The 25,311-nt window shown below is 42.7% G+C and overlaps 2 protein-coding genes across 3 annotated transcripts in view; one reads left to right on the plus strand and one right to left on the minus strand.

Annotated features, from left to right (window-relative positions):
- Window positions 1–8,998, minus strand: part of Herp (Homocysteine-induced endoplasmic reticulum protein) — a 188,355-nt gene extending 179,357 nt beyond the window's left edge. For both annotated transcript variants that reach the window (XM_071672215.1, XM_071672214.1), the window contains exon 1: window positions 8,859–8,998. The gene's annotated coding sequence lies outside the window, so the exon portion shown is untranslated. The remainder of the gene's footprint in view (window positions 1–8,858) is intronic.
- LOC139754666 (lysosomal acid glucosylceramidase-like) overlaps window positions 1–24,873 on the plus strand; it is a 29,595-nt gene extending 4,722 nt beyond the window's left edge. Inside the window, exons 2-12 of the mRNA XM_071672212.1 lie at window positions 8,929–9,117; window positions 11,824–11,953; window positions 13,235–13,388; window positions 15,642–15,802; window positions 17,000–17,081; window positions 18,352–18,507; window positions 18,697–18,841; window positions 19,354–19,433; window positions 22,520–22,630; window positions 23,248–23,423; window positions 24,544–24,873. Of these exons, the coding sequence (XP_071528313.1) occupies window positions 8,929–9,117; window positions 11,824–11,953; window positions 13,235–13,388; window positions 15,642–15,802; window positions 17,000–17,081; window positions 18,352–18,507; window positions 18,697–18,841; window positions 19,354–19,433; window positions 22,520–22,630; window positions 23,248–23,423; window positions 24,544–24,646 (1,487 nt within the window). The 3' untranslated portion in view covers window positions 24,647–24,873. The remainder of the gene's footprint in view (window positions 1–8,928; window positions 9,118–11,823; window positions 11,954–13,234; window positions 13,389–15,641; window positions 15,803–16,999; window positions 17,082–18,351; window positions 18,508–18,696; window positions 18,842–19,353; window positions 19,434–22,519; window positions 22,631–23,247; window positions 23,424–24,543) is intronic.
- Window positions 24,874–25,311: the final 438 nt, after the last annotated feature.

The following is a 25,311-nucleotide window of genomic DNA, read 5'->3' on the forward strand; positions in this document are numbered from 1 at the left end:
CAGGCCATAAGCATCTTTTGCACAAGCCATTACTGTTTCCCTAAATACATCCCATTCCTCCCCCACTCCCCTTACGTCCTTTGTATTTACCTTTTTCCATTCTGTACTCAGTTTCTCCCCTCACACAAGTCTCCTTCCCAAGCTCACTTACTCTCATCACTCTTTTCACCCCAACATTCTCTCTTCTTTTTGAAAACCTCTACACTTCTTCACTTTCGCCTCCACAAGATAATGATCAGACATCCCTCCAGTTGCACCTCTCAGCACATTAACATCCAAAAGTCTCTCTTTCGCGGGCCTGTCAATTAACATGTAATCCAGTAACGCTCTCTGGCCATCTCTCCTACTTACATACGTATGCTTATGTATATCTCTTTTTAAACTAGGTATTCTCAATCACCAGTCCTTTTTCAGCACTTAATGTACAAGCTCTTCACCATTTCCATTTACAACACTGAACACCCCATGTACACCAATGATTCCCTCAACTGCCATATATATATATATATATATATATATATATATATATATATATATATGGCAGGGATAATATATATATATTATCCCTGGGGATAGGGGAGAAAGAATACTTCCCACGTATTCCCTGCGTGTCGTAGAAGGCGACTAAAAGGGAAGGGAGCGGGGGGCTGGAAATCCTCCCCTCTCGTTTTTTTTTTCTTTCTTTTTTAATTTTCCAAAAGAAGGAACAGAGAAGGGGGCCAGGTGAGGATATTCCCTCAAAGGTCCAGTCCTCTGTTCTTAACGCTACCTCGCTGTCGCGGGAAATGGCGAATAGTATGAAAAAAAAAATATAAATATATATATTATATATATATATATATATATATATATATATATATATATATATATATATATATATATATATATATATATATATGTGTGTGTATATAGTGTGTAATGAGATTGTCCAAGGCAATCTTGGACAATCGCATGTTTACCAAATGGCGTCCTAGCTACGTCCCTTCCTTGTATATCAACTGACTGTTATATTTCTCTCTTGTGTTTCCTCTGATGTGATCATCACACGAAAGTGCACTTGGGAACTTATCGTATTTCATTATCCGTGTAGACTCGTAGGAATATACTTGATCACGCGCAAAACTGTGATCCTTTCCAAATTATTATATATATATATATATATATATATATATATATATATATATATATATATATATATATATATATATATATATATATATTTTTTTTTTTTTTTTCATACTATTCGCCATTTCCCGCGACAGCGAGGTAGCGTTAAGAACAGAGGACTGTGGAAGAAGAAAGTTAAGAGTAAATGTGAATAAGAGCAAGGTTATTAGGTACAGTAGGGTTGAGGGTCAAGTCAATTGGGAGGCGAGTTTGAATGGAGAAAAACTGGAGGAAGTGAAGTGTTTTAGATATCTGGGAGTGGATCTGGCAGCGGATGGAACCATGGAAGCGGAAGTGGATCATAGGGTGGGGGAGGGGGCGAAAATTCTGGGGGCCTTGAAGAATGTGTGGAAGTCGAGAACATTATCTCGGAAAGCAAAAATGGGTATGTTTGAAGGAATAGTGGTTCCAACAATGTTGTATGGTTGCGAGGCGTGGGCTATGGATAGAGTTGTGCGCAGGAGGATGGATGTGCTGGAAATGAGATGTTTGAGGACAATGTGTGGTGTGAGGTGGTTTGATCGAGTGAGTAACGTAAGGGTAAGAGAGATGTGTGGAAATAAAAAGAGCGTGGTTGAGAGAGCAGAAGAGGGTGTTTTGAAGTGGTTTGGGCACATGGAGAGAATGAGTGAGGAAAGATTGACCAAGAGGATATATGTGTCGGAGGTGGAGGGAACGAGGAGAAGAGGGAGACCAAATTGGAGGTGGAAAGATGGAGTGAAAAAGATTTTGTGTGATCGGGGCCTGAACATGCAGGAGGGTGAAAGGAGGGCAAGGAATAGAGTGAATTGGAGCGATGTGGTATACCGGGGTTGACGTGCTGTCAGTGGATTGAATCAAGGCATGTGAAGCGTCTGGGGTAAACCATGGAAAGCTGTGTAGGTGTGTATATTTGCGTGTGTGGACGTATGTATATACATATGTATGGGGGGGGTTGGGCCATTTCTTTCGTCTGTTTCCTTGCGCTACCTCGCAAACGCGGGAGACACAGACAAAGTATAATAAATATAATATATATATATATATATATATATATATATATATATATATATATATATATATATTATAGGCATATGATAGAGTTGATAGAGATGCTCTGTGGAAGGTATTAAGAATATATGGTGTGGGTGGAAAGTTGTTAGAAGCAGTGAAAAGTTTTTATCGAGGATGTAAGGCATGTGTACGTGTAGGAAGAGAGGAAAGCGATTGGTTCTCAGTGAATGTAGGTTTGCGGCAGGGGTGTGTGTGATGTCTCCATGGTTGTTTAATTTGTTTATGGATGAGGTTGTTAGGGAGGTAAATGCAAGAGTTTTGGAAAGAGGGGCAAGTATGAAGTCTGTTGGGGATGAGAGAGCTTGGGAAGTGAGTCAGTTGTTGTTCGCTGATGATACAGCGCTGGTGGCTGATTCATGTGAGAAACTGCAGAAGCTGGTGACTGAGTTTGGTAAAGTGTGTGGAAGAAGAAAGTTAAGAGTAAATGTGAATAAGAGCAAGGTTATTAGGTACAGTAGGGTTGAGGGTCAAGTCAATTGGGAGGCGAGTTTGAATGGAGAAAAACTGGAAGAAGTGAAGTGTTTTAGATATCTTGGAGTGGATCTGGCAGCGGATGGAACCATGGAAGCGGAAGTGGATCATAGGGTGGGGGAGGGGGCGAAAATTCTGGGGGCCTTGAAGAATGTGTGGAAGTCGAGAACATTATCTCGGAAAGCAAAAATGGGTATGTTTGAAGGAATAGTGGTTCCAACAATGTTGTATGGTTGCGAGGCGTGGGCTATGGATAGAGTTGTGCGCAGGAGGATGGATGTGCTGGAAATGAGATGTTTGAGGACAATGTGTGGTGTGAGGTGGTTTGATCGAGTGAGTAACGTAAGGGTAAGAGAGATGTGTGGAAATAAAAAGAGCGTGGTTGAGAGAGCAGAAGAGGGTGTTTTGAAGTGGTTTGGGCACATGGAGAGGATGAGTGAGGAAAGATTGACCAAGAGGATATATGTGTCGGAGGTGGAGGGAACAAGGAGAAGAGGGAGACCAAATTGGAGGTGGAAAGATGGAGTGAAAAAGATTTTGTGTGATCGGGGCCTGAACATGCAGGAGGGTGAAAGGAGGGCAAGGAATAGAGTGAATTGGAGCGATGTGGTATACCGGGGTTGACGTGCTGTCAGTGGATTGAATCAAGGCATGTGAAGCGTCTGGGGTAAGCCATGGAAAGTTGTGTAGGTATGTATATTTGCGTGTGTGGACGTATGTATATACATGTGTATGGGGGGGGTTGGGCCATTTCTTTCGTCTGTTTCCTTGCGCTACCTCGCAAACGCGGGAGACAGCGACAAAGTATAAAAAAAGAAATATATATATATATATATATATATATATATATATATATATAGATAGATAGATAGATAGATAGATAGATAGATAGATAGAGAGAGAGAGAGAGAGATCTGATGTCCTCCAACAGTAAGGATTCGAACCCAATACCGTTAGAAGTCCCAACTGCTGTATAGATGTGAGACATGTGCAACAGATGAGGATATTCGTAGGAGGAAGGATGTAATGGAAATGAAATGTTTGACTGAGTAATTAATAAAAATGCAAGAAACTTGGCGAGAGAGAGAGAGAGAGAGAGAGAGAGAGAGAGAGAGAGAGAGAGAGAGAGAGAGAGCTGAAAGAGTTGTGTCGAAATGATTGGACATTTGGAGAAACTGAGTGAGGAGAGGTTGACAAAGAAGATACATGTTTCAGAGTGGATGGAACAAGGGGTATAGGGAGACCTATTTGGAGATGGAAGGACGGAGTGAAAATGATTGAGTGATTGGGGACTGAACATGCAGAAGGGTGAAAGGCTTGCACGGGAGAAAGTGAACTGGAACAATGTGGGACACTTGTGAAGTGGTTATGGGAAACCGTGAACAGGTTTGTGGGGCCTGGTTGTCCATGGAGAGCTGTGGTTTCATACATTGCACATGACAGAAATGTGATTTGAGCAAATTTGGCCTTTCTTCGTCTGCTCCTTACGCTACCTCGTTAATGCGATAAACAGCGATCAAATATATATATATATATATATATATATATATATATATATATATATATATATATATATATATATATATATATAGGTGTGTTTGATGATAGCGTGGCAGATATAGGGTGTTTTGGTCGAGGAGGTGAGCGAAGTGAGGGTCAGGGAGAATGGTTTGGTAAACAGAGAAGAGGTAGTAAAAGCTTTGCAGATGATGAAAGCCGGCAAGGAGGCGGGTTTGGATTGTACTGCAGTGGAATTCATTAAAAAAAAAAAGGGGGTGACTGTGTTGTTGACTGGTTGGTAGGGATATTCAATGGATGTATGGTTCATGGTGAAGTGGCTGAGGACTGGCAGAAAGCATGCGTAGTGCCAGTGTACAAAGGCAAAGGGGATAAAGGTGAGTGTTCAAATTACAGAGGTATAAGTTTGTCGAGTATTCCTGGTAAATTGTATGGGAGGGTATCGACAGAAAGGGTAAAGGCATGTACAGAGCATCAGATTGGGCAAGAGCAGAGTGGTTTCAGAAGTGGTAGAGGATGTGTGGATCAGGTGTTTGCTTTGAAGAATGTATGCGAGAAATACTTAGAAAAACACATGGATTTGTATGTCGCATTTATAAATCTGGAGAAGGCATATGATAGTGGAAGATATTAAGAATATATAGTGTGAGAGCAAGTTGTTAGAAGCAGTGAAAAGTTTTTATCTAGGATGTAAGGCATGTGTACGTGTAGGAAGAAAGTGATGGGTTCCCAGTGAAAGTTAGTTTGCGGCAGGGGTGCGTGATGTCTCCATAGTTGTTTAACTTGTTTATGAATGGGGTTGTTAGGGAGGTGAACGCAAGAAATTTGGAGAGAGGGGCAAATATGCAGTCTGTTGTGGATGAGAGGGCTTGGGAAGTGAGTCAGTTGTTCTCTGATGATACAGCGCTTATAGCTGATTCGTGTGAGAAACTGCAGAAGTTGATGACCGAGTCTGGTAGTGTGTGAAGGTTGGTGACAGTTTGGTACAGTGCGTGAAAGAAGAATGCTGAGAGTAAATGTGAATAAGAGAAAGGTTATTAAGTTCAGTAGGGTTGAGAAACAAGTTGATTAAGAGGTAAGTTTGAATGGAGAAAACTGGAGGAAATGAAGTGTTTTAGGTATCTGGGAGTGGATTTAGAAGCAGATGAAACCATGGAACCGGAAGAGAGTTACTGGGGAGAGGAGGGGGCGAAGGTTTTGGGAGCATTGAAGAATGTGTGGAAAACCAGAACGTTGTCTCAGAGAGCAAAAATGGGTATGTTTGAAGGAGTATACGGTTGCGAGACACGGGCTATAGAAAGGGCTGTGCGGAGGAGGGTGGATGTGTTGGAATTGAAAGGTTTGTGGACAATATGTGGTGTGAGGTGGTTTGATCGAGTAAGTAATAAAAGGGTAAGGGAGATGTGTCGTAATAGAAAGAGTATGGTTGAGAGAGCAGAAGAGGGTGTATTAAAATGGTTTGACCACATGGAGAGGATTAGTGAGGAAAGATTGACGAAGATGTGTATGTCAGAGATGGAGGGAACGAGGAGAAATGGGAGACCAAATTGGAGGTGGAAGGATGGAGTGAAAAAGATTTTGAGCGATCGGGGCCTGAACATACACGAGGGTGAAAAGCGTGCAAGGAATAGAGTGAATTGGAACGATGTGGTATACCGGGGTCGCCGTGCGTCAATGGATTGAACCAGGGCATGTGAAGCGTCTGGGGTAAACCAAGGAAAGTTCTGTGGTGCCTGGATGTGGAAAGGGAGCTGTGGTTTCAGTGCATTACATATGACAGCTAGAGACTGAGTGTGAACGAATGTGGCCTTTGTTGTCTTTTCCTAGAGCTACCTCGCGAGCGCGGGGGGAAGGGGATGCCATTTCATTTGCGGAGGGGTGGCAATAGAAATGGATGAAGGCAGCAAGTACGACTATGTACATGTGCATATATGTATATGTCTGTTTATGTATATGTATGTATACGTTGAAATGTATAGGTATGTACATGTGTGTGTGTGGGCGTTTATATATATACATGTGTATATGGGTGGGTTGGGACATTCTTTCGTCTGTTTCCTTGCTGTACCTCGCTAACGCAGGAGACAGCGACTAAGTATAATATATATATATATATATATATATATATATATATATATATATATATATATATATATATATATATATGGTATGCATGAGGTTAAGACGACATATATGCAAATCTAAGAGATTGGTCAACACGCGTTAAACATTCCCTATAATACGTATATTGGTGAAATAAAAACAATCACATTAACGCCTATATTACCGACATACAAACTTACGACTTGAGGATCAACACTGACAACATTAACAAGCAAGACAAACGAAAATGTGATGCGCGAGATCACTCAGCCTAGCATTGTAGCCCACGTAAGTATCATCATGAGATTTGACGCAGCTGTTCACGACATGGTGATAACCCTCGGCTGACGCAATACTCTGGGAAACATACTGGCTTCACTGCCAGATAATATGACTAAGTTTTTCTTGCGTACGTCACACAGCCTGAATTCCTGAGTTCTTACGTTGTGTGTTTGAAACATTCTAACACTCCCAATGACAGCCTCTTAGAAAAACGCCTCAAGCAAAGAATATGAAAGGGACGTTATTGGAACTTCAAAATCCAAAGAGACGAAAAGAGACAGCCAGGAGGAGCGATAAGCGAAGTGGCGTCTCTGTTGCAACAGCCGCGTGACGGGCGCCCCTCGCATGGGTGGGTGGGACGCCACCACCGACCATAACCAACACTGCGCAGTATTCCTCCGCCCATCACGGGAATTCCCCCCAAACATCCCCGTCACACAGGTCGCATGATGGACTGTATTTACCGAGTGTACGAGAACCTCCTGCAACAAGCGCTAGACCGCTAAACTGTGATCAAGGATGCCGTGTAGTTAACACTGGCTGTTGTGGTTCGGCCATCCTCAAGCCTCCACTTGGTACGGCATTACATAATGCATACAGTAAACTCACTGACTCGATGACAGTGCTAGGTGACAGACACCTTCGTATTTTCCAAAGACATACGCGTCAGTGTAAGTAATCAGGATCTGTTCGTTAGTTCACAAATTTCCATGTGATCCAATGAATTATCGAGCAAGAATAAAAGATACCAGTGTTATGTTCTACCTCCACCCCTTACACATTAAAGGGTGTCTAATCAGCCCATAGGCCTATCAAAACAGATAACTCTGAAATAACAGGTGTTAAGAGAGATTTGGGCTTGACAGATTCCCTTACTATCTGGTTAACATCTGACAGCCGTAATGATACACCTAATTTTCCCTTCTTCTCAAGCTCGTCAAATACCAAACATAAGAATCTATAAGAATATATCTATAACAGCAAAATAAACATGGCTCTCTTGTAACATAAATAATGCCATTTATTCTTGATACATAAATCTCAATTTAATAAACATCACTGGCAAATTCACTGGCCTCAATTTTTAAACATAAGAGTTTGAAATGACCGAGATGAGTACAGATTACATCATATATTTACCAACTGCTTTCTATCACAATCACATTTACCTATAAAGGCCATTCCTGAGAGAAAGAGGCTTGACCTTGGCCATCTTCCAGTTTCTATACAATTTCTCAAAGAAAACTAGACATAATGGGTAACGATAACATTTATGGGTAACCAGGGGAGATAACTGTAACACCAGTCTGTGCGTGCAGACACACTGGGCACAAATCAGATGTGATAACGGCATTTTCCATTTTGCTTCACTCACTGTGACTGCACAGATACATATCTCGATCACTGAGCAAGACGAGCAGAACGAACATTCAAGGATTACCATTGGTGGCTAGTGGTCTGTTCCTGGACGCCCTGCCCCCGGGAGCACTGGCCATGCACAACAAACACGCCGTCATTCACTTCCCTGTTTTGTCTTTGATCACGCAATTTATCTCCAAAATAATCTGTACAAACCTTCTTCGTCTAATTTCTTGAAGTTTAATCAATCCGATCTTTCGGTCGTATTTCTACGGTTATGTACAACATATCAAACGATTAATCATTAACAAAACTGACCAGCCAGTGATGATATATTGTCAAATAAGCGAATGTAATATCATTCCTGCCACTCATACCATCACTCATCATCGTCTTCAGCACAGAGAGGCGACGATCAAACATATATTAAACTGAACAAAACTAATTTCACTTGACCCTCAACAAAAGCATCACCACCGCACTTTATAAACTTAAATTCGCTCGAGTCTGGACAAACACACACTCACTTGATTCTCGAGGCACACAACTTCAACACACCCTCACCTCACCACACCCTGAACACCACTGGTGCATCATCTGAACCTTAGTGATCAGGTCAGAAGACCACCTTGATCACTTCATCTTCACTAAATACACGACACTGTTGACGTTTGACCTTTGAGAGTCAAGTGGAAAATTCTGGTTTTGTGAAGATGCGCCAAACCTGACTCGCGTGGGTCGGGTCAAACGTATCTTTATTAAACCAGGTTTAGGATACCAATGTCGGCATGACAACCAGAAATATGAAACAAAAATAATGCTTTCCTTCTACATAGAGGAGAAAAAAATATATGGAAGGAAACTACTAAAACAAAATAAACTAATTTTGTAAAATCAAAACTAACCTCCATAGTATTACTGATGATATATTCAGCGAGCGGCAACCTAATGACCAGGTTTGGTTCCTGTTGCCAGGTGCCAGCGAGTGTCGTCCTCGGAGCTACGGGTCGGACAGCGTCGTGTGCGTGTGTGACGCCCTCCACTGTGACCTGCCGGGCCCCGTCACCTTCCCCGACCCCGGCCACTACACCGTCGTCACCTCCTCCAGGGAGGGACTCAGGTTCCACAGCCAGACCCACCATTTAGATGACCATCCAGCTGTTGGTGAGTTTCGCTTAACAATGACAAATTTTTACTAATAAAAGGAAAATTACCCCAGCTTCAACATTTCCCTCAGCCATATACATAAATAGGAGCCATAATGACGACCTACAACACCCTGTGAGAAGATAAGTAATCAATGCGTCAACCACTTTGTCTCAAAACCACCTTAGGGTAGTTCAGGGTAGTTAACTGTAGTATCGAGTTTTTTTCCTGTAAAACAAAAGTCGTTGGACATACCGATAATCAAAGAAATTAGTTTAAGAAGGAAAAGCTATTCAGTTATAAAACTGATTAATTTTATCACGCTGACCTCCTGTCTGCCTGGCTCTCGTATAAAACGACCTATAAACCAACCCTCGCCAGCAGCAGTCTTCCACTCTCTTCCAAGGGATTTCATGTCTATGGTTATATCCTTATAAGTGATTCTTTAGGTATCTTCTATATTTCCTTGCTCTCCCCTGGTTTGTCTTTGTCAAGATTTTCGTTAAATGTTATTCATTTATGTGCGCATACACTGCTTCCCGTCATGTACAGTAGACTGGTTCAAGTCTACCATGGTAAATTAAGCGATTCACCGTATCGTTCAAGTCAGCGAAATATTGACAGAAATGAGGAGAACCGAAGTGTTAGCAGCAGGGCAGTCTACTGGGTTGAGGTGGTCAGAATTTAACTTGTCACTCGCGCCTATGTAGGTCAACACTATGGAACACAGACGTATGGATAACAGACTGCATGAAAAGAGCAAAAACATAACACTAGTTTATGCATTCGATCGATTCAGCCTCAAAATCATGTTTAGTGTAACAATTAAAGGTTTTCAGTTCATTACTGGCACAAACGAAAGTGATGCTATTTATTCACATCATCTCGTTCTTCTTTGAAAATTGTCGTGCTAGATTTTGTTGCAATATCGTTCACTGAATCACTAAAATAAATACCAAAGTTACTGTTCCGTGAGGCAGCAAGTCACAGTCAGGGTTGCCAAATATGTCTTCCAATTTCTCTAAAATGAGGAAAGCTTTACCGCCAAATAACGTCTCGCCATCGTTTAATTTTTAACCTAAATGTAAAGAGTGAGTGTGTGTGTGTAAAGATCCGCCAAGACTAAGCTTGGCAAGGACACTTGCCAGCTTATCGGGTGTGCCATTACTGGCACAGGACTGCTCGTGTGCAACCGTAGTGTAGTGGGCTATTTAACATGGAGGTATGTGTGTTTAAAATAATGCCCTAGTCATTTTTATTTTACTACACGTTTCATATGAACTACAACTTTAACGTTTCAGAAACATTACATACAAATCTCTATTTTCATCATGTATTACCCTGGGTCTTCTTGTTCATAGGTCCCATGTAAAACTGAGAGGGTCAAACCTCTTAACTACCTTGGCGAACCAACATTCCGGACTACGTGCGAGTGTGGAAGACACAGACACTGATATTCATCAACTGTATTACTGAACACTGACATAAAATTCGACTGCTAGGATAGGTCAGGTTTGGTGGTGATAGTGGAAGTTAAGACGAGGTGCAGATCGACCAAGAGAGGATTGAGCAGACAAGAAGTTAGTGGAGGTATGCAGTGTTATCAGCATATGAATGTATTTAGCTATCTACTGAAGAAAGGAAATGGCAGATAAAAGAACCTAATTAGAGTGCACAAGACAGAAAGTGTTGATAGGAAAAAGAGGAGAGGTAGATCGACCAGACAAATGGGAAAGGTAGATCGACCAGACAAATGGGAGGTAGATCGACCAGACAAATGGGAAAGGCAGATCGACCAGACAAATGGGAGAGGTAGATCGACCAGACAAATGGGAAAGGTAGATCGACCAGACAAATGGGAAAGGCAGATCGAGCAGACAAATGGGAGAGGTAGATCGACCAGACAAATGGGAAAGGTAGATCGACCAGACAAATGGGAAAGGTAGATCGACCAGGCAAATGGGGACAGGTAGATCGACCAGACAAAAAGGAGGGAAGGATGCAAAATAACCATTCAGTGATGATGGCAAGACATTTGCAATATAAGAAGGATATCACAAGTGGATCTTGTCTTGAAAAATAAGGTATATCCAGGCTGCTCCAAGGTGGGTCAGGTTTTTACAAATTTCTAAAAATGTTCCATTTAATGTTTATTAATTCCGCATCATCCCTGAACTTTTTTCACCATTCCACAAATGATATTTATTACAGTATAACAAAATATAGTGATCGAAATAATTTTCCACTCAGATTTTTCCCATCTTTAGCATTATATTAATCGTTCTGTTAATATAAAGAAAAAATGAGTGGGACTTGAGTAAATAATTACCTAGTACAGTGTGTGGTGAGGAACACGGCATCCGGGGGCACTAATGTTCATCTGAATAACATTAAACGTGTGTCTTATGTAGATATGATCTTGAGAGCTAAATCATGAACAGTGGGTGCTTCATCTTTGTCAGTCTCGTTTGGTTATAAACCTTTGTATGCAAATATCATTAGAAACGTCACAGTCAGATGCAATCCCTTAATTCAGATAAACATTCTACCTAAGACAATACACAAAAACTAATTGTTAGAAATAATTTCGAAAAAAAGCTAGATACTCGATTATTAACCACGTCCCAAATCAGGACGTAGTACATTTCAAAGCTGTATGCTTCTCTCATATATTTCCTACCCATATTTTCCTGACTGTCATCGTAAGTCGTTTATGTGTGTCAGGGTCGGTGGCGGTGGAGGTGGGGTTCGCGACGCCTCGCCAGACCATCCTTGGCTTCGGCGGCGCCTTCACCGACGCGGCCGGCATGAACATGGCCAGCCTCTCCGCCCCTGCCCAGGACCTGCTCATGAGGTCACTAACCTTCCCCTCTCTACCCAGTCACACTTTACATGTAGTCCAACACTCAGTAAGTCAGGTGACGCCCCACCACACACACACGCTCACACTATGTTCTCCTTCTCAGTAAACAAGTGCGTCCGTCGGCAGCGCAAATATTGGCCTTTGACATCCACGCTCAGTCAAACAATAATATTTTGGTTTCTTGCTCTAGTGTGGGATTATATTTGGCTTCTTCCTCTAGTGTGGGATTATATTTGGCCTCTTGCTCTAGTGTGGGATTATATTTGGTTGGTAACTATCTGAAAGCTCTAGTGTGGGATTATATTTGGATGATTACTATCTGATAACTCTAGTGTGGGATTATATTTGGATGATTACTATCTGATAGCTCTAGTGTGGGATTATATTTGGATGATTACTGTCTGATAGCTCTAGTGTGGGATTATATTTGGATGATTACTATCTGATAACTCTAGTGTGGGATTATATTTGGATGATTACTGTCTGATAACTCTAGTGTGGGATTATATTTGGATGATTACTATCTGATAGCTCGTGTGGGATTATATTTGGATGATTACTATCTGATAACTCTAGTGTGGGATTATATTTGGATGATTACTATCTGATAACTCTAGTGTGGGATTATATTTGGATGATTACTATCTGATAGCTCTAGTGTGGGATTATATTTGGATGATTACTATCTGATAACTCTAGTGTGGGATTATATTTGGATGATTACTATCTGATAACTCTAGTGTGGGATTATATTTGGATGATTACTATCTGATAGCTCTAGTGTGGGATTATATTTGGATGATTACTATCTGATAACTCTAGTGTGGGATTATATTTGGATGATTACTATCTTATAGCTCTAGTGTGGGATTATATTTGGATGATTACTATCTGATAGCTCTAGTGTGGGATTATATTTGGATGATTACTATCTGATAACTCTAGTGTGGGATTATATTTGGATGATTACTGTCTGATAGCTCTAGTGTGGGATTATATTTGGATGATTACTATCTGATAGCTCGTATGGGATTATATTTGGATGATTACTATCTGATAGCTCTAGTGTGGGATTATATTTGGATGATTACTATCTGATAGCTCGTATGGGATTATATTTGGATGATTACTATATGATAAACAGTAAAACTCTGGCATGTAAGAGGGGATTAACTATTACTTGACCAGACCAGAGAACGTCATTATTTGTGGTGTGATGTAGGTTGACAACACAACACCCACAACTACAACATTGTCATCATCACATTACAGGTCATACTTCAGCCCCGCTGGTCTGGAGTACAACCTGTGTCGGGTTCCCATCGCCGGCACCGACTTCTCCGTGAGGCCGTACTCCTACGATGACGTGGAGGGCGACCTCCTCCTCCAACACTTCGCCCTGGCCCAGGAGGACAAGCTCTATAAGGTTCGTGCAAGGATAGAGTCTGTTGGCGGTCTGGTAGAGTCGTGTATGCACGTGGTGTCGGTCTGGTAGAGGTGTGTATGTGGCGCTGGTCTGGTAGAGGTGTGTATGTGGTGCTGGTCTGGTAGAGATGTGTATGTGGTGGCAGTCTGGTAGAGGTGTGTATGTGGTGGCAGTCTGGTAGAGGTGTGTATGTGGAGGCAGTCTGGTAGAGGTGTGTATGTGGTGCTGGTCTGGTAGAGGTGTGTATGTGGTGGCAGTCTGGTAGAGGTGTGTATGTGGTGACAGTCTGGTAGAGGTGTGTATGTGGTGCCAGTCTGGCAGAGGTGTGTATGTGGTGCCAGTCTGGTAGAGGTGTGTATGTGGTGCCGGTCTGGTAGAGGTGTGTATGTGGTGACAGTCTGGTAGAGAGGTGTGTATAGGGTGGCAGTCTGGTAGAGGTGTGTATGTGGTGCCAGTCTGGTAGAGGTGTGTATGTGGTGGCAGTCTGGTAGAGGTGTGTATGTGGTGCCAGTCTGGTAGAGGTGTGCATGTGGTGGCAGTCTGGTAGAGGTGTGTATGTGGAGGCAGTCTGGTAGAGGTGTGTATGTGGTGGCAGTCTGGTAGAGGTGTGTATGTGGTGCCAGTCTGGTAGAGGTGTGTATGTGGTGGCAGTCTGGTAGAGGTGTGTATGTGGTGCCAGTCTGGTAGAGGTGTGTATGTGGTGCCAGTCTGGTAGAGGTGTGCATGTGGTGGCAGTCTGGTAGAGGTGTGTATGTGGTGGCAGTCTGGTAGAGGTGTGTATGTGGTGCCAGTCTGGTAGAGGTGTGTATGTGGTGACAGTCTGGTAGAGGTGTGTATGTGGTGGCAGTCTGGTAGAGGTGTGTATGTGGTGCCAGTCTGGTAGAGGTGTGTATGTGGAGGCAGTCTGGTAGAGGTGTGTATGTGGTGGCAGTCTGGTAGAGGTGTGTATGTGGTGACAGTCTGGTAGAGGTGTGTATGTGGTGTCAGTCTGGTAGAGGTGTGTATGTGGTGCCAGTCTGGTAGAGGTGTGTATGTGGTGCCAGTCTGGTAGAGGTGTGTATGTGGTGCCAGTCTGGTAGAGGTGTGTATGTGGTGTCAGTCTGGTAGAGGTGTGTATGTGGTGCCAGTCTGGTAGAGGTGTGTATGTGGTGCCAGTCTGGTAGACGTGTGTATGTGGCAAATATTATCCCGCTGTTTCTGTCTTCTTCTGATGGTAAATATAGTCTTCTTGTAGATGATACACTGTGATACATGACCACTTCCTGTAGTCCTGCTACACACACCTGGCCTACATGCAGGTGTTATAGTCCTGCTACACACACCTGGCCAACATGCAGGTGTTATAGTCCTGCTACACACACCTGGCCAACATGCAGGTGTTATAGTCCTGCTACACACACCTGGCCAACATGCAGGTGTTATAGTCCTGCTACACACACCTGGCCAACATGCAGGTGTTATAGTCCTGCTACACACACCTGGCCAACATGCAGGTGTTATAGTCCTGCTACACACACCTGGCCAACATGCAGGTGTTATAGTCCTGCTACACACACCTGGCCAACATGCAGGTGTTATAGACCTGCTACACACACCTGGCCAACATGCAGGTGTTATAGTCCTGCTACTCACACCTGGCCAACATGCAGGTGTTATAGTCCTGCTACTCACACCTGGCCAACATGCAGGTGTTATAGACCTGCTACACACACCTGGCCAACATGCAGGTGTTATAGTCCTGCTACACACACCTGGCCAACATGCAGGTGTTATAGTCCTGCTACACACACCTGGCCAACATGCAGGTGTTATAGTCCTGCTACACACACCTGGCCAACATGCAGGTGTTATAGTCCTGCTACACACACCTGGTCAACATGCAGGTGTTATAGTCCTGCTACACACACCTGGCCAACATGCAGGTGTTATAGTCCTGCTACACACACCTGGCCAACATGCAGGTGTTATAGTCCTGCTACTCACACCTGGCCAACATGCAGGTGTTATAGACCTGCTACACACACCTGGCCAACATGCAGGTGTTATAGTCCTGCTACACACACCTGGCCAACATGCAGGTGTTATAGTCCTGCTACACACACCTGGCAAACATGCAGGTGTTATAGACCTGCTACACACACCTGCAGGTAGTGTTAAGGATGCTGGGGATCGTTACCCAGCGATCTATTGGTCAGTATTATCTATCGGTTCGCGATCTATTGGCCAGTATTATCTATCGGTTCCCTACCTCAGCTGCCGCTGATCCTGCGGGCTCAGGAGCTGTCCCAGCGCCCCCTCCGGCTGGTCGCCTCACCGTGGTCGCCTCCATCATGGATGAAAACCAATGGCAAATTTAACGAGTCGGGACAACTGCTGGCGGAGATGTGGCAACCCTGGTCTAACTACCTCGTTAAGTAAGTGTAATTGCTTGAACGCCTCAGATGTGATTCTTTGAAGAAAATTAGGAGGAAACCTTCTAAATATCCGAGTTTAACTCATTATGGGGAAAACTGTGGCTTTAATGAGTCTGACAGATGGCCAGCATTCAAGGACTTTAAACGGAGTCCACTGCGCATGTGTCAACAGATGTTGCGTCAGCATGAGTAGCGGAAGATGATCCACGCCATACACGGTGGCTGTGGCATCATATTTATCTAAAAGTTTCGTCATTACCCTGTCGGTCAAAGAACTGCACATCATCGTAAATGAGTTTCAGCAGACGCCAATATTTGCACGGCCAGGATGACCCATGTTGACATGGAAACAACATACATTACTTTCATACATTCTGGACACAATACAGTCAGGCACATCTCCAGTTTAGCATTCAAGATTTTATACTAACTTCCAAAGTAACGCTAAGAGCTTTCCTTAATACCTTAATAACAATATTCTTCATTACAGGTGAGTAATATCACGTATCGTAGATATAAGTAGATGAAACCTACATTAAACACTAACTAGGCTATTCTTATTTGGACAGCAAATGTGTCAGTTCCCTGTGAACGTTTATGTTCATCGACCATTTAGTTTTCTCTACGAAATTATAGAACACATTTATGAGCGAGACAGTCTGGAGCGAGAGTGGTGCAACATGGCCATGTTGAAACCTGATCCAAATGCCCTATGCCATAGTGTTCGGCCTCCTTCCTCCTTCCGTGAATATTACTTTGGTCTTTGCTTCCAAGATCAGGTTGCCTGTGCGTCCCCGCCATTCGCTGGATCACTCGACAAACTGCTGTGTCACACGACTAATATGCTGCCATAAGTAACGCAATTGTTCATCTTCCTCCTGTCTTGCCTAACATCCACGACCTGACCCTTTTATCAAACGTAATTTTTCCACCTTCTTTCCTCACCTCTATTTCTCTATTCCCTTTCCGAGTCCAGTTAAAACATGATCTCAGTTTGGACTTCTGTCCGTGATCAGAGCCTCCAACATAAATTAAAGTAGTGGTGCCATGTTTTGGGAAGGAAGGTTTGAGGCCGGGCGGAAAGTGAACGGAGGGATGTTGACGTTAATATTTCGATTTTCTTTTTATATGGAATGTCGTTGGCTGTTCTTGATGTCTGTACACATACTTCAGAGAATATACTGTATTACTACACAGGTTTGTGGAGGAGTACGAGAATGCCGGCGCCAAGCTGTGGGGCCTGACCACACAGAACGAACCCCTGACTGGCTTCAACCCGGTGAGTCTTGGGTGCTCTCCTGAGAACCCGTGTTTCTGGCAGATGGAAGGTGCACTTGCCTCACACTGCCATTGTCTGATTCAGTACTTAATGCTCTCTGAAATATCAGGAGTCCTCTTATCACCTCTAGTTATAATAATGTACCACAAGTTTAGCCTGGGCCTAAGTTTTCCCATGTCTAACATTATTTTGGATCGTAGGGTAACAGACGAACCACAGTCTTCCATTCTCCGGATGACATCACTAGCTTCCCCTACTAACTACCCTCCTAACTTAATGCCAGAGCTACAGGCATAGTGATAATGTATGAGGTCCTAGAGTTATGTTCAGCATCTGAAGGCTTTACAAATCTATAAGTTGGCGGGTGTAGCTTTAAAGTCGACAGCTTTAATGACCCTACCAGTTGATAGGCCTAAAGTCCAACCAAAGAAATTCAAGCTGGTCTTAACCTGGCTTAATTACTCTCAACCTTACAACGTATAAGACGAAATAAAAGGCATACCTCAAGAGCTGGTATATTACCAGAGACATGAAGGATCATACGCGGTGGGGCGGGTGGTTGGAACTAGTGATATCAGCCAGGGAGGGGGTTGGAGGAAGATGTGGCGACACTCTACCTTAAGGTGGTGAGCAACCCTGTCTTGCTGTCGTTATGTTGGCTTGCTGACGTGCGGTACGGACGGACTCTGGCTATATGTGTGTGTTCACCATGAACACTGGACTTATCGTTGATCTAAATGTGTATATCTTCTATTACTATCTCTAAAATAGCATGGATTTACTCCTCGTGTGAACTGGCTATATAACAGATCCTACTGCAAGATTTCGCGAAAAAAAAAAAAAAAATGATATCCAAGCTAAGTAATGAGTTATTCTTTTCCACACAAAGAGATCTATGGAATATTTCCTACAACATTCATACCGTTCGTTAGTAACTATGTACGTAATTATCAAAACTTGATTTTAAAAACATGCATTAAAAACTAAATCATTATAAATGCCATATCTTATCCAGCATTTATCGCTGGCTCCATTGGTTATCTTTCTTAACATAGACTTGCCTGTCATTAAAAGCATGCTATCTTCCCAACACTGTCTGTTACTGACCCACAAATACATTCGTATGTCGACCCTAAGTTCCTAGTCCTGTGACGATTCCCTCAAGGATTCACCTAGCAGCCACCCTCCATCCAGGGCTCCACCATACTCCTTAGTGACATAAATCCAAGCCATCAGCACTGATCACTGCTGATTATCTGATGCGAACCAGAACTACGCCTGGAATACGTGTGGGTGGAGTGCAGAGGATATGCGAGACTGGATCAAGGACAGTCTGGGCCCCGCGCTGAGGGATGCTGGTCTAGGGCGTCTCAAGCTCATGGTAAACGATAACAGCCGCACCTCCTTGCCATGGTACCCCGAGGCGGTAAGTAAAGCCCCCCCTGCTCTCTAGTTCCCAGTGAGGAACACTCACACGAGTGTTCCTCTATAACTGAATACCTTCATCCCACTGACGTGTATACTCGTACCACAAAAACGTATTATGAAGACTAACCTTCAATATGGAACACGTACGAGGACACTCAGTGTTCACACATGTCCTGTTGTGTGGTAGATGTTGGTAGACCCGGGAGCGGCGCAGTATATCGACGGCGTGGCGGTGCACTGGTACTTCGACTGGCTGGTTGGACCTGCCGTCTTAGACGAAATGCACCTCCGCTTCCCTGACAAGTTCCTACTGTACACTGAGGCTTGTGAAGGTACTTACGACACTTGCACACGCTCCATCATGTCCTACAGCAGCCAAAAGTTGTCTATTAATACACGTTGACTGATTATCAAATGTATGAGCTAAATTCTTAACAATTGTAAGCGTCGAGGACGTATGTCGTCCAGGACCAACCTAGTATGTTAGCTTTGTTAATCATGAATACATTTATGACTTCCATAAATGTCAAAATTTACTAATTTTCCAAATCAAATGGTAGTTAAAAGATGAAACGGGATAACGCTTGACCTTGTTAACAATCACAGTTCTAATTCAAAGATTTAAATGCTGCTGTACACATTATAAATTTATGTCTTAAATATGTTCTTAAAATAGTCAGACATCAGTTATTCATGAAATCAGTTCGTATTTTATTTTGCGATATAATTTCAACCTTCCATTTTCACCATCGCTGAAATAACGAGTCTAAATGATCTAGATGAGGCGCTACATGACGATTAGTGAAAGCGGAGTTGTTTATATCATCTACATCATCTGGACTAGGGTGGCTGTCCCCGGAGGACTCGAAGGTTGTGCTGGGATGGTGGGAGCGGGCAGAGTCCTACGCCACCAACATCCTTGAGGTAAGACCAGCTAGTCAGCGAGACGGCGTCATTGTACGAGAAAGGCAGTCATCCTAGTTGCTATACAGGGACAACAGGTATTGCTAATAATGGTAGGTATACGAAAACTATCATTTCTTTCAGTTCCAGTACTGTCCTGTGTTATCTCAATCACGCACTTACAACATAAAGTTACTTGACCAAAAGCTCTATAAACTTTGCGGTTGGAAAAAGGTCGGTTTCGCAGCACCTAAGGACGCAACGGCTTGGTTCTTGGCAGGCGATTTATTTATCACGATTTTCCTGACGAATCTTAACGCTTCACGGTGAGTTACGGGCCGACCTTGCGTGTTCCGGATGTGGACACTGTCTGTACAGATGATACAGAGTCTGGTCGCTTGGCAACAACCTCTGCTGTACCTTGCCCTACTCTCCATCTCGATGATTCGTGCCAGACCCGTAATCACGGTTGACGCAATCGGTGCAACGCACTGACGGAACCCTCAACATATACCAAGAATAGAAGTGATTTTTCTCTCTGAAATATTCATAGATTTCAGTCGTCTGATTAAATCAGACTGACCCATCATACACTAGACTCAGAAGGACGATTTTTTTTCTTTTTAAACAGAGAAGCAAATCATTTAGCGTTCGCTATTTTCATTCTAATCTGAAATTTCAATGTTACAAAAAATAATACAAAGTACAACTTCATGAACTAGCGGTATATTTCGACAAGTCGTCAGCTACTTTAGATTTTTCTCGTTCAAAAAAATTATATTCTAGAAATTTTGGAACTAAGTAATGACGGAGCCCTTCTAAGAAAGCTGCTCATCACGCCCAAGGAAACTTAAAATTACTGTCCCACTGAGGCTATATAACCCATCTTACAACGTAGCCTTGAAAACCTTAAGATCTGGATTTGTGCTAAATGTACGTGCTGTGTAGTAAGCTGCGTTGTAAGACAACAGTTGTCTAAATTTTTTCACATCGGATCAGGTCATCTTTTAAGGAATCATCACAGCATGAGGAGATCATATATCAGAAGGGCCCATTCATGTGCGTGGAGATAGATAATAACTATAATGATGACAGGAAGTTCATAAGAAATATTACTTCACACTGTCACACTAAAAGGGGCATTAAGGGCCTAGTTTCTAAGGGCCAAAATATTTTCTTGATCTTGAGCACTGGGTACGAAGGAAGGGCCTACTGGGAGAACTGTCTTACTAATGAATATGTTGAAATATGTCCTACGTCGGATTGTAATGGTGATGACTCCTTTCCGAGCATCTTAACACCGCACAGACTAAGCTTATATCATAAGACTGCGATTAATGAGTAACGGAGTAACAAATGAAGAAACTACCATGACCAGCTAGAAAATAGCATTTCCTATGGGAGAGAGAGAGAGAGAGAGAGAGAGAGAGAGAGAGAGGAGGAGGAGGAGCTCTTCAAAGAATTCCCGAGTCGTTATATGCTGTCGTCTGGCCCAACTAATTACCGTACTTACGAGAGAAAATCAACCGCGACAAAGATTGAGTAATAATCTAGTAACTTTTGTTCTTCCGTTCGTCTTGACAATTATAGATTCGGATTAAAACAGCCCGACTTACCTCTGAAGTTCATATACCGTGCTGGAGCAGTGCATAAATGCTTCGGGAAGTTCTATTATGCTAAGCTATGGTGAGATCCGCTCCTCCTCCATCAAAGAACGCCGCTGACGCCTTGGTAACGATACCAGACTTGTGCTTAGCCTGATCCCTTGTCTTACGACGACCTGTTGAGGTTCAAACACGAATCCGATTCAGACTCGAAGTACAGTATTCACACAGGATATAATTCAAGCTAAGTTTTTCAATCAAACTTCTTTCTTGTTTAAAAGAAATATTCTAAACCATTCTTAACTACTGTGAAACTTGTAAATTAAGCAAGAGATAAAGCAGCTTTATCTAATGCTCCTCATTTTCTAGCTGGTTCATGGGTTTTCTTGACATGGTGATGTTGCTGTCTGTCTGTTACTTGAATTTCGATGAGTAAAATAGTTCACAGCTTCTGAACTCCACGTCTACCTGCTTATATTTTGGCGAGGGAATATTCAGAAGAAACACGCACGAAATACCATTACGTTTTCCTTCATTAATTCGAAACTGTAGTCCCTCAGTAACTGGCTAACTGTGGCATTAACTAGATGCTAACAGTTTATGGACTAACTGTGGCATTGTTAACTAATGCTTACAGTTTATGGAAGAGAATGTCGACATTTACAAATAAACCGAACACCAGCAGATAATCGAACACCTGCCATGATTTTGGGGCTTGCCACTAGTGTCAGAATCAAACCCATGTAGACAACCTGTCATCACATTTCATGCCACGTATTATCATCACCGATATCTAATCAAATATCCTTCGTAACTACCTGCCCCCAAAATCACTTAACTGAAAAAAATTGATAAAGAAGTGGAAACCTTTGTCACTGATCCTCATCAATTCCTGGGAAAATGTAAGTGAAGCACACGTAATCAACCATTGTCAAAACATACGTGATGAGGCATGGACCACATGCATAGTGAATGTACACATGTGTTCTTACAATTATCTTTAACGTATGAAGAAGGCGAAAGATTTTTCGGTTGGTGGATGTAGCTTACGTTGACGGTCTTAATGACCCCGATGGCAGTTGACAGGCCTAAAGCCCAAACAACCAACCACAACAGGGACAAAGTTGTCCACATACAGGTTCTCGTCACTTTTCCCCGCAGACATGTAAACACCAGCTGTTTTCCACCTACTGGGTGTGAATCATCAGTTTAACCCAACAGATATAAACCACCTGTGTTTCTCTGTGGGATGTGAATAAAGCGTGGATGTAGATAAAAAATACCTTTAGTCCTGACGGTACTGGATGTAAACAAACTTTTTTCCTACTGGATAGTAACCACAAACATTGCCTACCTAGATGTGAATCACAAAAATATACTAAATGTTAATTTTAATACTTTCGTTCTGCAAGGTAGATGTACATCAGTTTTTTCGTCCTACTGGATATGATTCACTAAGTTATGACCCTACACCATATGTACCATGATAATTGTCCCTAACAGGATGTGAACCACTACGTTGCAGGCTGGGTGGACTGGAACTTGGCGTTGGACGTGACTGGAGGACCGAACTGGGCCAACAACGAAGTTGACTCTCCCATTATCATCAATGCCGTCAGTACACCTTCCTAAAACGCTTTTTCATTTAATTACTCATTTGAGGGCTTACTTAGCACGTTATCAATTAATTCAATCGAAAACGGTGAATATCATTTTGCTTTAGGTGAAATTTACACACGAAATATTCACGACTATCAATCATTCGATGGCGTTTAAACAATTCTCCTCAGTGATATCTATATCTCCTTTATTACGTAAGCTTTACCATGCAACCCTTATGCTAGATCACATCAGGCAAGCATGGGCTGAATGACTCCATGCACAAACTAAAGCTTCAGTTGTTGGGTTATCGATCTTTTCACGTTGGTGCACGGCATTATAAATGATAGACCTGCAGATGACATTGTTGTCTATTGACATCCTTAGATACTGACCTGAACATGTTGGAGTGTGAAAGGAGTGCGCGAGATACGAGTGAATTGGAACGATGTGGTATACAGGGGCCACGGGCAGTAACTGGACTGAGTCAGTTCATGTGATGCGGCCGGGTTAAACTATGGAAAGGTCTGTGGGGCCTGGTTGTAGATAGGGAGCTGTGGTTTCGGTGTATTACACACGACAGCATGAGAATGGATGTGAGGATGAGTAGGCTTCCTCGTGCTCACCAACAGACAGCAGACGAGTTCTACAAGCAGCCGATGTTCTACGTGATGGGTCACTTCAGCAAGTTCGTGGCTCCTGGGTCCACTGTGGTCCCGTCCAGGATGTTGGAGCCAGAACACCAGAACATCCACACCGCCGCCTTCCTCCACCCAGACGGACCCACTGTCCTCGTCCTCCTCAACACGTAAGTCGTGTTAGACGTAGCATTTCGATATTTACGTTTCTTGACGTCATATTGGATGTAGTGACTCATGATGAGGGAAAGGCGGCATCACGTTCAGCTGTACCAACAAAGGAAACTGTCTAACTAGAAGTACGTGCTGAATTCGCTGACCCACAAGATAGTGACTACAGGAGAAGGGAGATAACTGATAAACATACGACTACCAATTACGAATTTCAAGAATGAATCACATGCCATTCTTTTTACCAAGCCTCTCTCTCTCTGTATTTGCCCATTTGTACAGTACTAGGAGAAAGCTCTACTACACTCCCCGGGCTCCATCGCGCGCGCGCGGGGTGTGTGTGTGTGTGTGTATGGGGGGGGAGGTGGAGGAGGAGTTATTAACCATGAAATCTGTTGGTAGTGTACCTGTAGATGTCTCTGAAGTATTTTCACTGTGCACTAGACTAGACTTCAATGACGGACACATAAGAAAATCGGGGATGGCAAACGGATTGGGAAACGCATTTTTTTTTTTTCTAACCAGACGACTACTAATAACTATCATAATCCCTAATTGGTTCAGGAAAATTCATGATACGAACTGGATCGAAATTTTGATGGTAGGTGAGGGATGGGCGGTGCGCAACGAGTCTACCGTCCTGGCCACACAGTGCGAGGATAGTATCAGATGTATGAGTTAAGACAAAGTTAATTCCACACGAAATTGTGTATGATACTTTAAAATTGTGTGGTCTCTATTGGAATATTCATTGTTAAATGATAGCAAGGAATGATATTGGTGAGAGTTCTGGAGAACAATAATCAAACTACGAAAATTATGATCGAAACGGTAGGGGAACAAATTGTCTGAGGAAGCAGTAAGCTTTACCATCAAAATCATCTTTAAAAAATGAACAGATTGTAATCATATTTATGATCTATTCAATTATCTTACAAGTGACTGACAATTTCAGGTCTGTAAGACCTTATATAAATTTAGGTGTCAAATTTTTTGTTTTCATTAACTAATAATCACAGACTGCGATATGGTTATCATAAGTGCTTTGGCAACAATATTGTAGTAAAGTCCGTATCCCATTGACTGGTGGAGTAAAGGTTATGTTGGTGTTATCATCAGAGACGAGGCGGCAGTGGAGGTGAGTGTACAGGTCGGGTTGGATGCTTTTATGAACGTTCATCTGCCCGCGAGAGCCATCCAGACGGTGTTGCTGACCCAGTAAACCCCTTCGACTCATCCATCGAAACGGTTCGGATGACTGAGCGACATCACTTCCCTCCTGCACGAAGATATGTGGTCAACAAGCTTGCTGATTCAGGTCTGCTTAACAACCCGCGGGAGTCGCTCTGAGGGCCACAGTCGCAGCTGATCTACTTTGTTTACGTTTTGTTCATAAAGATTTTACATGCCACTGTCCATGGTGCTTTTCCATAAAAATGTTCAAGGTCATGTTTTAGTATCACCCTTCTCCTTAAGCAAACAATGAGAATGCAAAGTAAATAAAATACTTGCAAAGGTGAACAAACTGCATTATTCATATCTTCAAATGACGGAATACAGTTTTCAGTTTTTTTTATTCGTCGCTTTTCCAAGAACATAACCTTAAAATTTACTACAATAAATCCTTCCCATTCCTCAACCTTTTCCACAACACATTAAACCATATATATATATATATATATATATATATATATATATATATATATATATATATATATATATATATATATCCCTGGGGATAGGGGATTAAGAATACTTCCCACGTATTCCCTGCGTGTCGTAGAAGGCGACTAAAAGGGGAGGGAGCGGGGGGCTGGAAATCCTCCCCTCTCGTTTTTTTTTTTTTTTAATTTTCCAAAAGAAGGAACAGAGGGGGCCAGGTGAGGA

Source organism: Panulirus ornatus, chromosome 17, assembly GCF_036320965.1.
Source record: "Panulirus ornatus isolate Po-2019 chromosome 17, ASM3632096v1, whole genome shotgun sequence".
Taxonomy (NCBI): domain Eukaryota; kingdom Metazoa; phylum Arthropoda; class Malacostraca; order Decapoda; family Palinuridae; genus Panulirus; species Panulirus ornatus.